At 41.8% G+C, this 16,523-nt stretch overlaps 1 protein-coding gene across 3 annotated transcripts; it reads left to right on the top strand.

Moving 5' to 3' along the window:
• Positions 1-2,370: 2,370 nt before the first annotated feature.
• Positions 2,371-16,365, top strand: lima1a (LIM domain and actin binding 1a). 3 transcript variants are annotated; one of them, XM_075460816.1, is made up of 10 exons: positions 2,371-2,608; positions 5,745-5,887; positions 6,928-6,973; positions 10,434-10,865; positions 12,291-12,345; positions 12,444-12,541; positions 13,543-13,621; positions 13,774-13,805; positions 13,910-14,043; positions 14,134-16,365. In XM_075460816.1, the coding sequence occupies exons 2-10, from the start codon at positions 5,766-5,768 to the stop codon at positions 15,224-15,226; spliced, it is 2,091 nt and encodes a 696-aa protein (XP_075316931.1). In that variant the 5' UTR covers positions 2,371-2,608; positions 5,745-5,765; the 3' UTR covers positions 15,227-16,365. The 3 variants fall into 3 exon arrangements, with proteins under 3 accessions (XP_075316931.1, XP_075316932.1, XP_075316935.1); XM_075460817.1 differs by lacking the exon at positions 2,371-2,608 and adding an exon at positions 4,686-4,708; XM_075460820.1 differs by lacking the exons at positions 2,371-2,608; positions 5,745-5,887; positions 6,928-6,973 and adding an exon at positions 9,478-9,581.
• The last annotated feature ends 158 nt before the right edge of the window (positions 16,366-16,523 follow it).

The following is a 16,523-nucleotide window of genomic DNA, read 5'->3' as shown; positions in this document are numbered from 1 at the left end:
TTAAAAGACACAAAGTTTCAGAAAACATGGTTCCGTTTCAAGAAAAAAACAGCAGCAAAAAGGAAGACACGAAATTTCCCTTTAGAAAATAAATTAAAAACGCAGCATTTCTAGAAAAGAAGAAGAAAAATGCAAATAATGAAAACAAAAATCTCATAGACTGATTTGAGAAAATGTTTCTGGAAGGAAAACAAGAGTAGAAAGTACAACATTTCACTCAGCACAACCAGACATACATTAAAGGCAAATTTAAGAAAAGTATAGTACAAAAACAAAACAGGCAAATCTCACCAACTTTTTTGTTTCTGTTTCCTCGCTGTATTTTCAGAATAGTTTTCCGAGTGTGATTTCTTTTGCTTCACTGTATCTGGAGGAAAGTTCTTTTTTCTGTTACTCTGTGTTTTGCATTTACAGAATTTCCTCCCAATTCAGTTTTTCTGAATCTCTTTAACGTGGTCTTTACTTTGAACGAACCCTAACTATTCCCTTTTTGAGCTGGCACAAGGAGGAGGAAAGGTCCCCTGTTGACAGGAGGACTTGGATCTCGACTCTGGGACAGGGGACAGCCATCTGCTTTGACTGGTCAGGGTTTATAGGGACACCGAGAGAGAGAAGAAACAAAAACAAAGGGTAAAGCACTGAGCACGTTGGTCGGGTCAGAAACCACAGATCAGAAATAAATAAGCCCTGGAGCCACAGACACCTGCAGGAAGGTGTCTGTGAAAGTAAGTAAGAGCTACAAACAATGGCAGAGAGACCCTCAAAGTTTATGAGCTATATTAATGGTGTGTCTGTTTGTCCACTTCTTCTTTATGGCATTTTGATATGTTTTAAAGGAATAAGGAAAGAACTGACGGGTAATGAGAGATATAGAGTTTTGGGAGATGTTTTTTGTTTATCTTCATATATTCTTATCACTGCCTGGCTCATTGATCACATCATAACTGACGGACATGGGGAAGAATAACGTTTTTCTATGGATTTTAGAAACATTACAGTTTAGGACATGCTAGAAAATAAGCTTTGCCTCACCTGGGTGAGCTTTTTTATCCATATCTCCACAGGTGCCGCCTATAAAGGCAATGATAGTCCACTTACCACCCAATGACTTTTGTCCTGCCACCGCAAGGCCAGTAGGGATGCAGGGGACTGTAACAACCGGCCGTGTTTTTATTTTATAAGCACTGCAATAAAATTCATCAGATCCACCGATTAGTCTGGGATGGTTTTATCAGCCTCTGTACTTGCCGTGGCTAATGTTAAACCCTGTACGGTAATAAATGCACATCATTACATTGTTGTAATGATGAGACTGAATGGTGTGATTTCTTTTGAGAAAGTACGTCGCCTAGTGCTTTTAAACGAGCAACATCTCTTTCCTGGACAACAAAAAGCCGGAAATGATCAGAATTGTTGCTCCAAAAGTGAGCAGATACAGTAATGTAGCTTCATCTTTTGAATGAACGTCAAAAGCCACTTTCCTTTTCTTTTGACCTACTGCACTTGGCCCCATTCCCGCGAGTGATTAGTTTGATTCTCTAACAACCTAGGGGCAGATAAGAGCTCCTGCTTCATTCAAGGACTTAGGGAGTTGGGCAAAGTGGATGCTGTGCATGGTCTACTTTCTGTCCAGATCGTCCAGTTTGATCTTATTTAGGAGGCAAATAACATGCAAACATCCAATGCAACCTGAAAATACACTCTGTTCTTCCCTTTTGCTCTACAATTGAAAGGCAGGTTATAGTTTTATACAGTATGTACCTCTGCATATGCACCAATATCTTTTTTTTTATCTAAAAAGATTTTGAGTGACTTTTTGTGTGAACTCTTTTTCTAGCTCCTACTTTGATTATTATCATCATCGTTGTTGTTGTTATGCTAGTAACTGGGGAGATAGTGGACAATCGGTGCGCTATCTGTGTTTTCTTTCCAGTAGCAGCAGACCTGGCTGCGGCTACACGGAAACGTTTTTCACTGTAAACGATACTTTTTCTTATCGTTTCGCTGTCGCGGCCACACGGAGCCGGCGTTCCCACTACCCCAAAACGATAGTTTTTGAAAACGGGTTCCAGAGTGGGAAAGTTTGAAAACGGCCTCGTTTCGTTTCCATTGTTACAGCTAAAACGTTTTTGCGTCAGTCACACGTTGACGCTGTGAGCCAATTTAAACACTTCTCTATTGTCTCACAGCGTGGCGTGACACAGTGGCGTGTGTACTGCATCGTTTCATCGTTTTCGTCTGGACAGCAGCGCGTTTCCGTGTGGTCGCAAGAATTTTCGTACCCGTTTTCAAAAAAAACCTCGTTTCGTTTTCGTGTAGCCGTAGCCCTAGTTTCTCTTTCACCTAAAAAAAAAAGCACAACCCTGTCCGTTCTAAGGAACTTTTTTTTCTGTGCTGCACGCACACGCACACACACACTAACCGAATTATACCAGGTAAGGGTAATGTAATGCCGAAGGTCATTGGTGCATAAAGATCACATGAGCTGTCTCTTCCACTTCCATTGCACCTTTGCGCTCACTCCGCCTCCGTGCAGCCAGCGGCAGCAGAAAGTGTCAGGTGTCCCGCAGGTTTCACCAAAGGAGTGACTCAACGGAAGTTCCCACAGGTAGGGCGAAACTCAAAGCAAGGGCAAAGGAACATAAATAATAGTCGTAAATAACGTCAAAAGTATGCTTTCTTCATACAAGAGCGAGTGGTCTGTGGTTTGGGGCTTTTTAGGGCTAGGTAATGAAGTTTTAATAAACGCGCGTGCGCACACTCAGCCCTGTCCTCAGAGGTCCGACTGTCTTCGAAATGATCGGTTTCATACAAGTCCAGCTGTTTTATTTTAAGCTAGTCGCCATCGTCCTCTGTCTGAAACGAACTTGCATACAGTTAAATCAAACGGCTGATATATGTATGCGTGGTATGAACCGTATAGCCTCTTTTTTTTTGTTGCCATTTGCAACCCAGTTAGGCTTTTTCTTCGTGTCAAACAGACAACTGCCTTTTCCAAGCGCCCGTGATACACCTGTAATTAAAGTTCTCCAGATGACATGTTAGCCTCTGAGCTGGCTGCCGTTGATGAAATCATGTCTGTTTATTGCATACTTCACGACTGTCTCTCCAGCTCAGATTCAGTTGTGTTCTTATGAACAGCTCAGTCGACGCTTTTCTTTCTTTCTTTTTTTTTTTTTAAAAAACTTAAAAAGATGACTAACTCATTGATCAACTCTGTGCAAAGCATTGTGGAGTCACCATTACTTATGACTCAGTGTTGCCAAATTTGGGGATTTTTGTGTCATGGAAAACTAGGGAGGGTTTTAAATGTCTGTATATCCGCATTTCACTGTTCAAAAGTGACAGAGGGATCTTATTCCAACAATGAGATAAACTCCCCCCCTCCCAATTTTTTTTTAGCCTGTGTGAGATAGCCTATAATGGATGCAAGGCTCCTCTTGACGTGTGTCTGATCCCCTGCTGAAACATGGCCACGGCTGAAAAGTCCTTTAATCTTTAAATTTCGTAACCCATGATACTGCTGATTCAGCCAGTTCTCTTGTTGTGAGCTCACACTCGGAGAGGTAAATGGCAAAGGTTGTGGAGTCCTCCATGAAACCTGGTGGCTATAGTGGCTATAGCAGCTGTTCAACAGCTGTCATGATCGTTGAAAGGGACTTTTTGAAAATGAAAACAGTTGAGTTTTTTTTCAATTTTTTTATTTATTTTAAGATTTAGCTTTCCAAGTCATGCAACAGTCACTTTTAGGGCCTAACGTTTTAAAGGTGTTTCAAACCCTTTGCTGTACCCAAAAAGCTTCCTGTGGCCCCACCCTATTCTGTTTCTGCTGTCTGTTAGTGGGATTTCTCTTGTAGCAAGAAGGACAGGTTTGGTTCTCAAGCCTGCATGTTTTTGTTTTGTGAGGAGCCCCTTTGTTTTTACTCATTTTCATCTATTGTTGTGTGTTGTTTCAAATGCATGCAGAAGAGCTTGGCTAACTCGTGTTAGCTCTGTTGAGGACAGGTGACCTGTCCCAGGTGTGTCCCTTCCTTTGCATTCGGGGGATTGGCTTCAGCCTTAACATCCAGGAAACAGACTTGCGTTATAAACAAGAAACGAACTAATGAACAACGCCTGTTCAGCGCAGTCATGAAATGGCATATGGTTAATTGGCGGACAATGTAAAAACCAACTTGTCTGTCAGGAGAAAAATCTTGTAGCAATAAGTAGTAAATAAATAGCCTCAAGGAATTTAGATAAGAAAGCCCGGTGGAAGTACTTTGGCGATGGATTGTCCCTCCTAACACTGTATTTTATGTTTTTTAAATACTTTTACTCTGCTAACGTACAATTCCAAACCCTATGTTGACAGTAAGTGGAATAATTACATAGAAAAGCTGTTTTATGAAATAAATCAGTTTAATGTAGTATTAATCTAAACGGATCATATTCGGGGTCAAGTGAGGGCTGTATTTGCGTTTGACTATTTTTGAGTGTATTGACTAAGGGGTATGTTGAAATTCAGTACAAAGTCTGAGCAATGAGGTAATCCTGTGGGTGTGCCTGATGGAAATGGCCCAGATCTGAAGATAAGCGATCACTACTTAACCACCTGTAGTCAGCAGTCATTTAGATTTATTTTTTCTGACTTGTTTTTGAGGTCTGCTGAATGGATTCGTGGCCTGACACTGTCGTCTGTCCTTTCAGCCGCTGAAAACCGTCAGAGGTTCGTGTCTCAGCGCTCAAAGAATGGGTTTGTCATAGTGGAATAAAATGAAAAGTGTGTGCTTGTTACCCTTCTCGTCCTCTGTGAAACGTTGCCATTGGTGACTTGGCCTCTTGTAAATGATAATGTACCTTCGTTCCGCTTAGCTGCTCTCAGTTTGCGTTTCCATTTTGCAGTCATGCGGCACGGGCTGCCGTACGAGTTTGAACATGTTGACACACTCATCTGTTTGTATACGTAACTGTAAAGCACATACCTGTTCATTCGCTGTGTGGAATGTGTATCAGGCAGTCGGATGTGGGGAGATTTAAGTGACAGATAGCATGTGATAAACCTATCGATGATCACAGACAGAAGACAGGTCCTCTACATGCACAAACACTGACAATGACGTCAACGTTCTCATGAATCTGATGTTCTATGATGGACTACTGTGATTTTTTTTTTTTTTTTTTTTTTTTTTTTTTTTCTTCATATGAACTGATTGCTAACAGATACAGGCAAGAAGAAGTGGTCCTTTAATTCTGTCCTGAAAAAAAAACAACTTTTTTTTTTTAATTGTTTTTGCTGGTGTTGATTGCATATCTCTTAGGGGTGCTTCCCTCCAAGATCGAAAGTGTGTGTGTTTAATTTATCTTATAGATGACCTTCAATTTTGTCAACAATTTTCTTTTGTGTGTTTAAAAAAAAGTCGCTAAACATTAACACATGGAATTATACGAAAATATGAATTATTGTTATGGTTGTGGGAGAGAAATGCTGCAAATTCCTTTTTTGCATCCCTTTCCAAAAATAAGCTCATGGGAGCATTATAAACATTACATGGTCAGCGCAGCTGTGTAGCCGGTTGCTGACTGAAGGCAAACATATTTCTAGCGTATCTCGGTATGATAACAATATAAGTATTATATAACTGCAACTAGAAGATCAATCTGCAGTTTAAGTTTAAGTAAAAAAAAGATGTCGTATTTGAAGTCGATTAATACCAAATGCTTTCTTTGACACATGTGACACAATGGATGTGTTTGTGTTTCAGGTCATCAGGTAGTTGGCAGAGATGGAAAGCGGCCCATTTAACCGAAGGTCCTGGGCGACACAGTCCTTGCGTGTCACTGCCAGGGAGCTGTCACTGGTCGGTGGCCGAGGGAAAAGCAACGCCATTGCTGAACGCTTCACCAAGTCAGTAACAGCTTTTTAATGTTAACTGTTCCTTTCTGCTCTTAATATTACCCTTGTTATTTGTAAAATCCAAAAGGAAATGGTAAAAATGATATTAAGTACTACTGAATAGTAAATACGCTTTAATATGATACTATCCTGTATACAGTGGGGCTTAAAAGTCAATGGTCCTTTTATGATGTTCTATATTTCCACATGAATATGACCTAAATTTCTGTCAGACTGCTTGGATTAGCAGTAAACTTGAAGGTGAAAATGAGGCGTTTGCAATCAATCAGTCAAATAGAGCTCGATCAAAGGATGATCTTCACACCACAGATCTCAGAACGACAGTTGTGGATGTTCATCGGGCTCGAAAAAGGTTACAAAACTGTCTTTAAAGACCACCCTCCCTTGTGAGATGGAGCAGCTTCTAAGTAGTGAACAGCCTCTCTTATTTTAATAAATGTTGATATTCATGACTCCATCATTAGGGGAAAAAAACTTTAAAAAACAATGGCGTGCATTCCGGGGCTGCAAGGAGAAAGCAAGTATTGTCCAAAAATAGCCTTGCTGCCTGTCTGCAGTTTGCTAAAAATCATGTGGTCAGGTCAGAAGATCAGTGGGAAATGTTTTGTGGACAGATGAGGCCAGAAGAGAACATGTTGGTTTAGATGACAAGCCCTACATTTGGAGCACTGAAAACACTGCATTTTGAACAGAAGAAGCATGTTGGAGGTAGAGAATATTTTCTTGTGTCGGTGCCAGGACAACTTGACATAATCATGAAAAATACTCACATTTCTAGCAGGTTGTCAAACCGTCAAGCACCAGTGTACCCTAGCCATTAAGGGGTAAAACATATTAACATATCAAAAGTCAAATTGAAGACGTATATTTACACGAGCTGAAAGCTACAGTAAAATCTAGATTACAATTTCAAAGTAGTTAACCAACCAACAAGGCACTAAGGGGGAAAACATGGAAAAACGTGATACAAGCATGATGCTTTTTTCTTGTTTTGAGTCACCAGAGGTCAGTGTTATCTCCCTGCCCCTCAGGTACCAAAAGGCTGCTGAAGAGTCGAGTGCAGAGAAGAAGAAAGGAGTAAGTATTTCTCTTTCTCAGTTTGAGCAGATGGATTGCAGAGGCATTTCATTTCCAGTTGGCGGTCATTTGAAAGATATATCCAACTTTAATTAAACCCGTGTTCAGATGGTCCTGAATTTGATACAAGAAAGACAAATACAGGTTAAGGTTTTTCATTCCAAGATGAACAGTCAAGTAGATAAATTGGTGATTTACAACTTCCTGTCTTCTTCTAAGCTTCTCACAGCGAACTAGATGATTAAATGAGGTGCGTTAGTGCTGCATGTCTTGCTCGATTTGCTCAGTGGCTGCAAACTAATTAAAGTGGGTAGTGATGAGGAATACACACAGACAAACACATACTCACTGATTCACCATGCCAACATGTTGTCTGAGCCAAACGTCTTGTCCTGGCTGACCTCTCATTGGCTACTTGTTAAGACAGGCTCCCTATCAAACCCGTAATCCTACTTCAGTGTAATCCCCTTGTAATGCTTACTGAGGTTCCAACTGCAGGTTAGCTGCTTTGCCAGTGTGAAAGACTGATGATAAAACCTGGATCAAATGAGTAACCGATCAGCTAATGCCATGAGGAAATACGAGGTAACGTTGCTGTGGTTTGCGTGAAGTAGGATGACTGTTTCTCAGCATCTGTGTGAAGCAGCTGGTTGAAAAGGTTGTCAGCAACTTCGGTCTTTGTTTAATGATCATGCCGGTAATGACTCTGACAATAGTCCGTCTCCCCTCTCCTATGGAGACATGATGTGAATGGATTAGAGGGTAACTGTCCTGCCTAGCTGCAGCTGTAACTGGGACTTTTTAACCAAGCATCATCATAACTTCAAGTTGTCATGTTAAGTATTATTTTGTACGAATTAATGCACTAGTCTGATTCATTTTGATCGATTTGTTCATGGTTCAAATTCTTGCATCTAGTTTTTCGTGAGTGTCTGAATTTCTTGCATTCAGAGGACTAGTTTAAGTGTACTGTGGATAACACTCGTGTTGAGTGTCTGAGCCGAGTTACCATCTGCTTATGTGTGTGCATGTGAGGGGTGTTGGGGGGAACGGGGGGCTTTTGGAACTAGTATGAGATTAGTCCTTTAGATAAAATCCCACACACGTATGTAAGTGACAGAATGCATTAGGAAACATATATATTTAGTCAGTCACTTACTGTATATATCAATAACGGAGTCACTGATCGGCATCATTTATGTGACAAGAATCTGAGAAATAGTTCTGTTCTTTTTCATTTAGCTTTTGAAGAGTCATCACATTGTGGGATAACTTTGTATGTGTCTCCTGCCTCTTTACTGACTAAATTTGTTTGTGTGACTGTAAAAAACGTGTGCGGTCCTTCCTTATCTTGCCTCGATTGTTCAGTATTGGGTCATAACTTGCTGACTCACCCTACCCTCCCACTTCATGTCATGGATTTTGTTGAAAAGATTGATGTCAACATTTCTGAGAGGTTGATTGGACCGCGTAAAATCTTACCTCGGTGAATTTTTAAAGTGTCGCCCTCAGAGATCATTCTTTCCAAGCCTGACAAATTGCTTAATTTTTCACCAGAAGGGCTAAAATGTGACCCGCGTGTCCACGAAACCCTGAGGTTAATTTGCAACTAAACAGCTGATGCTGAATGTTCACAGTCATCAAAGTGATAACAAAAGGCTCTTTTTATGAGCCGAACAGAGAACCAAAGAGCTTTGAAAAATTAATATTTACCACAAGCTTTTTAGATTTTCTCACAACTGAATTATGATCCTGCTTACTAATATAATTCGGTGGGAAAACCTGATTGCCGCAGATGTTTTTTTTTGACTGTTGTTTCAACTTGCTTTCCCAAACGCTTAAAGATTAACACCTGAGTTGGCGAATCCTTTCAGAAGCAGACATAATCATGAGTAACCCCTGAGTCAAAATGCAGTCATTTTCCATGACATAGTATGATGTTGAACTGACTGGCCTGCCATTGGAACCTGTTGTTGGTAAAGGAATTTATTTCTGAGCTCAGTTGATAAAGCAGTGTTCAAAATTCTCTATTTAACTGTGTCACAATTCAGCTAACTCAACCACAGCTAATACATTATTTTTTTCGTTTTAAATTGAGCTTTTGAGCCTAAATGTTTGTGCAGTATCTAAAACATTTGTGGAGTCTGTTGAGAAACACACTCTGGATACATTTTTCAGCTGTATTCTTTCCAGATAGCCACTATCTGTGGAAACAGCTCGAAGCCCTCACAGTGAACAAAGAGTTAACTTTTCCCTGAATGTATCATTTCCTGCTCTGGTTTCCTGGGTATTCTGACTCTTTCACTTTCCTGGTGTTAAAGGGGCTGGACCAGCTCTCACAAGCAGATTTTGTCTTGCTGCTATCATCTGGGAGAGCTCGACCTTTTTGCCGTCTCTCACCCGCAGACGTTTTGAGGAGGACTAACCCGAAGGACTCACTTTCCTCGCTGTTTAGTTGCGGTTGCATTTAGTTTGCCCATTTCATCGCAATTCCAAAGGTTTCTTTTTGTTGTTCGTTTGCTTTTTTTCTGTTTGCTTGAAAAATGGGGAACAATCTCGTCACTATCCACTTTTTTTCCATTCACCCTGGACTAGCTTCACAAAGACAGTAATTGTGCCTCTGTCTCTTTTTTCTCTCCCTTGTTGGGGTTTGTCTCTATTGTTTAACCGCTCTTCTCTGACTTCTTATTTCCTTTGTTTCTGTCATATCTGTCGGTTGAGGTGGGAATGTGTTTTGGTTACTCTTGTATGGTTAAATGATATTTTCAGTTTGTTTTCTGAGGAACTGTGGTTGGAATGAGATCGCATTGTTTTCAGAATGTTCCGATACCGACCGGATTTTGTCCAGGAACCCGTGACAGAAAACCTCACTTTGCTCTCTATGATTTCTAAGATGATTTACCCTCATGTCCGTGCCCTCTTTCTTCTACATGTCATTTCTTTTTTGTAATTAAGGGAAGTTCCCGTCAGCAGCAGCGTGTTGTGCCTCCTGTTGATTTGTCATGCTGTTCAGTGCTTTGTTGCCAAAGGCAGTAAATGTGGGGTGAACAAAGCCAACTCCCGACATTTTTTGAGTGAGCTGAAATTGTCATGAGGAAAGGAATGCAGCTGAAAAATCTGCTTGCATGCTCAGCCCTGTTATCTCTGTCATAAGCCAGCCTTTAAGACCTCAGCAGCAACAGTATCTACTTGCTGGACCAGCTTTGAACAGCTGTTTGCCTAATCTATCAGCGGAGCCAAGCTGAGATTCAGGCATTTCCTCTTTTCCAGTGAACGGAACTCAGTTTGAAGCTGTCTGTCTACAACAGTCAAATAGAAACACTTTTCTGATTTAGCCTGTGTTAAAGGATGAAATTATTGCTTGTGGTGGTCAGTCTTTGTGAAGTTATTTTAAGTTCAAATCAACATTCAATTCAAATTGAACTTCTTTCTTCTTTTTTTCATCTCGTCTTCTTTACAGTCCTTTGAGAGCACTACATCCTCCCTTCGCTCTGGCAACCTTAGTGCTCTGAAGAAGCGCTGGGAGCAATCAGGAAACCTAAATCAGGACAAGACTCCTTCTGTTCCACCTCCAAACCAGTCCAGCTTTCGCCACAGGCCTCCCCCCTTGACCAAGCCTGCTTCTATCAGCGAGGAGAGCCCCCCAGCGAAGAGCCCTGCCCCACTGACCGATCAGGGAGGGCAACGCACAGCCAGCCGAGTCCAGAAGCCGCCTGCAGCTCCGGAGGGCGAAGACCAGAGAGAGATGGACAGGGATGAGCTTGTGACAAGCAGAAGACCCGAAAAGCCTGAAGAAGTTCCCACCAGCCCGTGTGCCACACATGAAAAACCCAGAGTGCCACTGAACAACCTGAAGATGAAGTTTGAGAGAGGAGAAGACGCCGTGGTCAAGGTAAAAAAAAAAAAAAAAGAAAAAAAAAGTTGCTCCCTGTAATCCTGCGACTGTCTACTGTATAAAGTAGAGGAGATGAGAGAGAACAATTAAAATATTAAAAAATATAAAACTCCTCTTGAGTAAAAGATGTTTCTCACTTGGAACAATGCATGGAGGTCACCATAGGGACTTTAGGATCTTGGCGCCATATCAGTCACTAAAGAAAAGTTAATGGAAAACCGCTTGCGGAATCATTTCAATTGTACATCGGGAATATGATTTGAGAGTAATTCTTTAGATGAGAAAGATGATCCAAATCACATGTTGGTGAGTATTGCTGCCTGTTCAGGAATCTTCAGAGTTGGGCATAACTGTGTTCAAGATTCTCATGTCCCCTCATAATCCTTTTATTGTCCAATATATATGTTCCCCTTGTCATTTTTCTTCATTTTCTGAAGAGGCCTTTTTCCACCTGGATTTAGGCCCTCCCCCACCCATCCCTATCTCTCCCGGCCATTCTTTGTGCCTTTCTCCATCTTGGCCCAAAGTAACAAGCGCTCCACTCTTTAGCTTCTGTAGCAGAGGAATGCAGGAACATTCCTGGCCAAGGCCTGTCTCATTCTTCACAGGATCACCTCGGAGCACCTACCGTCTTTATCTTGAACGTTTCATTAGCTGGAGTGTGTATTCCCCAGTCCTGGATTTCTTTTCTTCAGTTTTTTTTCGTGTGTGTACTGTTTTGAATTAGCATAGTTTCAAATGAGAGGAACACGTCACTCCTGTCATGTCATTTCATTTAGCCTGAACCACTTTTTGTTCAACTCCTTTCCATTCGTGTGTGCAGGATAACCGCTGAGAGTTTAACCTCTGGTTTACTCATTTGAGTCAGTGACATGGCGCTTACAGGCACACACACACACACACACACACACACAACCACAGAGCTCATTTTTCTTGGTAGTTGTGGGTGTTTTGACTGCAGATCAAACACATCCATGTGGCAGTCGCAGCGGATATCGTGCTTATAGAGCTTATTTACCGCAGGGCACTGTTGACTTGTCTTGCTGTAGTCTGTGGTGTCTGTAGTTGGATTTTTAAGAAAGCGTGTTCCAAAGATGATCGTATGACACTGCACCTGAGGTATCCATGTGATCCGACAGGGTAGAATATAAGACCAGGATACGAATCCTAGTTTAGTTTTGTCCCGGCAGGCTTTAATTTAATGGGTGAATAAATGCATAACTGCATCCTGAGACACAGGCAGGCAGAAGAAAATGGGTGACACAGTTCCTCACATACACTGAAAAAAAAAAAATGAAGGGATCCATTTAAGCTCTGCTGAAAGCAACTAGAGAAAAGAAAAACGGGGTTGGGCCTTACACAAGTTGATAGCTTTGCTTTCATAATCTGGCTCTGTTCTCATCGGTCTGTTCTCTCTTGCAGGGAGGCAGGACGGCAATACGCAGCACCTCATCAGAGGACATGGATCAACACAGCAGTAAGCAAAGATCAGCTCATTTGTGAAATACAGCAACATTTTTGTTAAATGATAAACGCACGCAGACGCATTTACCTTGATCATCTCTTCTGCGTCAGGTCTGTCTGGGATAGACAAAGTGCTGGAGTCTTCATCCCTGAAGGACAAGATGGCCAAGTACAAGGCTGCTGTTTGTAAACAAGAGACTACCCGCTCTGTGAGTTCAGTAGAAAATCAATTCAAAACGACATGTTTTAAACATGTAACCAGCAAAAATACCGCCACCAAATGAAGAGATGGGCGCCCAAATATGGAGGTTTGCAGGTGTAGGTTGTAATTAATGCAAAGACACGGATAAGAATTGAGCCAAAGATTCAAAGCTGGGAGCTGGAGCCAGGAGGGGTTCTGTCCAAACTGAGCCAGATTGGAATGTCAGGGAAACAGGGGCGGGTGGTGGCAGGCTGTCGAGTCCTTGGGATCTGAAGAACAGGAAAAGACAGACAGAAGAAAAGGTTTGGAGACACAGAAAACTTTGAGGCTGGAGCAAAAGTAACACTTGCCATCCGGTGACTAGTTAATACTGAATGAATATCAGAGTTGATTGGAAATGTAAATAGGTGGAGTTATACCACATCTGTAATGGGGGGGTAAAGGGGGAAGGAAGACAGAAAGTCCAGGGTTAGTTCAGTGTGCAGCATCTTATCAATAGTAGATAATAATAGATCATTCACATTTGGTCTTTTAAGTATGTGGCTTTAAATTCCTAAATCAAAAACAAGAACCATGGTCAGAAGTTTGAAATGTCAGAAATATTTGACTGTGATAACGGGAACTTGTACAGTGTTTGCAGACTAAAAATGAAACTAGTTTAGTTTTGATGAAGAACTACGAAAAAAACCGATAATCTGTGGTAGACTCTAAAGAAAGAGATAATCTAATCACACTTTATAACCGTTCACTCAGTCACACCACTTAGCCATTACATTCTAGAAATTGTCAAAAAAGAGAAAATATCAAAGTCTTAAGATGACTGACCTCCAGTTAAACTTGTTAAGAAGGAAGAGCCATTTCTTTCCATGATTTATGATCGTTATCACAAGAGTTTCTTTATTGTTTGCACCATTCTCTCTATTTTTTTTAATCTTCATTCCTGCACAAGAAGTCATGGACATGCCTAACGATTTATTATCTTCATCCTTCTCTCTGTGTTTCTTGCAGGGTCCGGCTCCAGAAATGTCTCCTACGAAAACATCTGCACCTGTACTTGAGAAACACGCACCGGCCAATGAGTGCAACGGTAAGATTTACCGGATAGTCCGAGCGACATCACTCATTTGCGCAGTATATCATGACATCTACTACTCCGGCATCCAGAGCAACAGCTCGTTTGCGTTGCCTGTTCCTCTCAGTTACTGAGCAAAGCTCATCCAGTTTTTTCTTTTGTTTTAGGAGAGAGCGCAGAACAACCTAAAGTGCCAAGGGTGAGTTGTCGGGGTCAGACCTGGATGAGCCGTTCATTTAAATGAAAAAAAATCTTTCAGTCCTCCTGTGGCGTGAGCGAAAACGTCTGCATTTTTCTTTGCAGAAGTTCAGCCCACCAATGAGGGAGACGTGCATTGCTTGCCTGAAGACGGTGTATCCACTGGAGAGAATGGTGGCTCATCAGCATGTTTACCACAAAAGCTGCTTCCGCTGCGTTCACTGCAACACAAAGCTCAGGTAAGTCTCTCCTTTGCATATTTCTTCCAGTCTTACGACGCTACGATCGTGTGTTGAAGTAACATCATGTCACTGCTACTTTGTTACTAGTCTAGGGAACTACGCTTCGCTGCATGGTAGCATCTACTGCAAGCCCCATTTCAGCCAGCTTTTCAAAGCTAAAGGCAACTACGACGAAGGCTTTGGCCATCGTCCGCATAAAGAGCTTTGGGAACCGCGAGCTGACGGAGAGGAAAGCGAGGAAGCAGTGAAACCAAAAGAGCAAGTGCAACCGGTGAGCATGAAACATCCGGCGGAGAGTAGCTCTGATGTGCAGCCAGCAGCCTCAAATGGAGAAACATCCCCACAGGTCAAGGTTACAGACCTTAAAGCCTTAATGGAGACACGAGGGCAGGCAAATGCTAGCTCTGGAGAGAAACAGCCGTCTACTGACAGGCCAGCTGAAAAGCGTAAGCTGAGGGTCGCTTGGCCTCCGCAGGCGGGTGACGGCCAGGCAGGGACGGCAGCACTGAGTCCAGTTACAGAGGGGGCTCCTTCAAGTAGACCCTGGAGAGCCAAGTGGCCTCCAGGGGACGAGGCAATCCCATCTTTTCAGAGCTCCGAGCGGGCCGAGTTGTCGAGCTTGAGGAGGAGCACCTCTCTAAAGGAGCGCAGTCGCGTTTTTACTGTCGCAGTTAGACGCGATGATACAACCAGTTTGGGTCCAAAGGAGCGCCGTCGTCCTCTTAAGTCCCTACTTGATTGGAGAGCATCGCTTGAGGAAAAAAAATCATCCGAAGAAAAACCCAAAGAAAACGACCAAGACGAGCACAAGGTGAAACCGCGGGAAAAGGAGGAGCAGAAAATGCCTAAAACACCAAGTGAAGATGCACCGATTGCAAGTAAGACCCTCTCAGAGGATTTGGAGAGGCCGCTTGAACAACAGGAGGAAAGATGCGAAGAAGCACAAAAAGGAAATGCAGCAGCAGACAAGATGGCTGTGGCGGAGGGCTCTTTGAGAAGCCCCTCTCCTGATATGTCATCTTCCCCCTCTCCGCCTTTACAACCAAAACAGAACCGCACCTCCCAGGATGTGGGCTTCTGGGAAGAGGACAAAGAAGGAAGTGATGCTGAGGAGCTGAGTCCAGAGGATTTAATCAAGAAGAACCGCCATTACGATGAGGAGGAGGACTCTGCGGCATAGCATCACCATACAATCGCAACGACACCCTCATCCTCCATAAAACACTTAGGCAGTTTTATTTTCTCGTTTTATAGACGAAACATAAATTTAGCTTTGCCAGGTTTTCTTTTGTTATTGGAGAGGCAAAGAAGCGTGTAATAGGTGTCTGTGCTTACACATTTAACAGGAACAGCCTTTAACTTTTAAAGTGCAAATGTTTTATTGTTTCTTCTTTTTTTTAAAGTTTTAACTATATTGTCAAAAATCTGTCCAACCTTTGTAACCCTGGATTTTACTGGAAGATTGACTTCGGTTAAACTGAACCATTGCATCTTTGTGGGTGACAGGCAGGACTTATTTGCCCTTTGTAGGATGTAGAAAGGATCTAGAATTCTGCATTATTAAGTACTGGATATTAGCTAATCACCAAGAGTAAATTCATGTCCTCTCTCAGGGATGAAAAAGCTGTCCTTTTGTTTTGTTACCCCCTTATGGTCCTGCTTCTGGACTGTATCCCCTCAGTACATCCCCACTATGCTCATTTTGAATACAAAGAAATTACTTAATATTGGCTTTTTTTTTTTTTTTTTAATTTGCAGTTACATGCTAGTACGATTTAGCTATAAGGACGTATTTTTCTATGGCGAATACTTGATTGTGTACGTTCATAAGAATCATAGGTTCTTTATATGTGCAGTACATACAGCTCAGTAAACTAGAACATCCTGAGCTCTCCCTTGTTGGGTAAAACCACACCCGGCGCTGCAGTGACCAATTGCAAAGGGATCACCTGGTGCATTTTAAATTTGCCTTTTTGTATTACGCGATAGGAGGGTAACCTTATATAAAGCGTAACTTTATAAAATCTGCAGCTTTTGCAAACAGTTGTCTTGAAATATTTAAATCACATTCCCTCAATGAATAAGACCATGTAAGCAACCAAAGTTTCAGTGTAATATCTGCATTTTGTTTTTTTTTAAATCATCTCTTGGGGCCTTCTAAGACTAAGTTAAACAGTTTCCATGTCATAATCATCATTGTATATAAACATTTTTACTGTATTTTCTTTTTGTTATGGAACATGTGTTTGCACAACAATTTCTCTTTTGTTAGAATTTGTCTTATGACACAATTAAAACCTGCCCCTGAGGTCATCTACAGCTGAAGCCGTCTTTGAGATTTATTATTTTCCCCTTGTGTTTAGACTTTAAAAGAAAGAATCGGTCCACTAATAGGATGCTAAATATCTGTTGTATCCTCTGGTTTAATGCGTTTTCCTCTCCCCCTACTCTCCTCTCGAGGACTTAGTGAATTGCAC

The sequence above is a fragment of the Odontesthes bonariensis genome, chromosome 3 (assembly GCF_027942865.1).
Source record: "Odontesthes bonariensis isolate fOdoBon6 chromosome 3, fOdoBon6.hap1, whole genome shotgun sequence".
Classification (NCBI taxonomy): domain Eukaryota; kingdom Metazoa; phylum Chordata; class Actinopteri; order Atheriniformes; family Atherinopsidae; genus Odontesthes; species Odontesthes bonariensis.
This window is presented reverse-complemented; position numbering and strand designations above follow the sequence as displayed.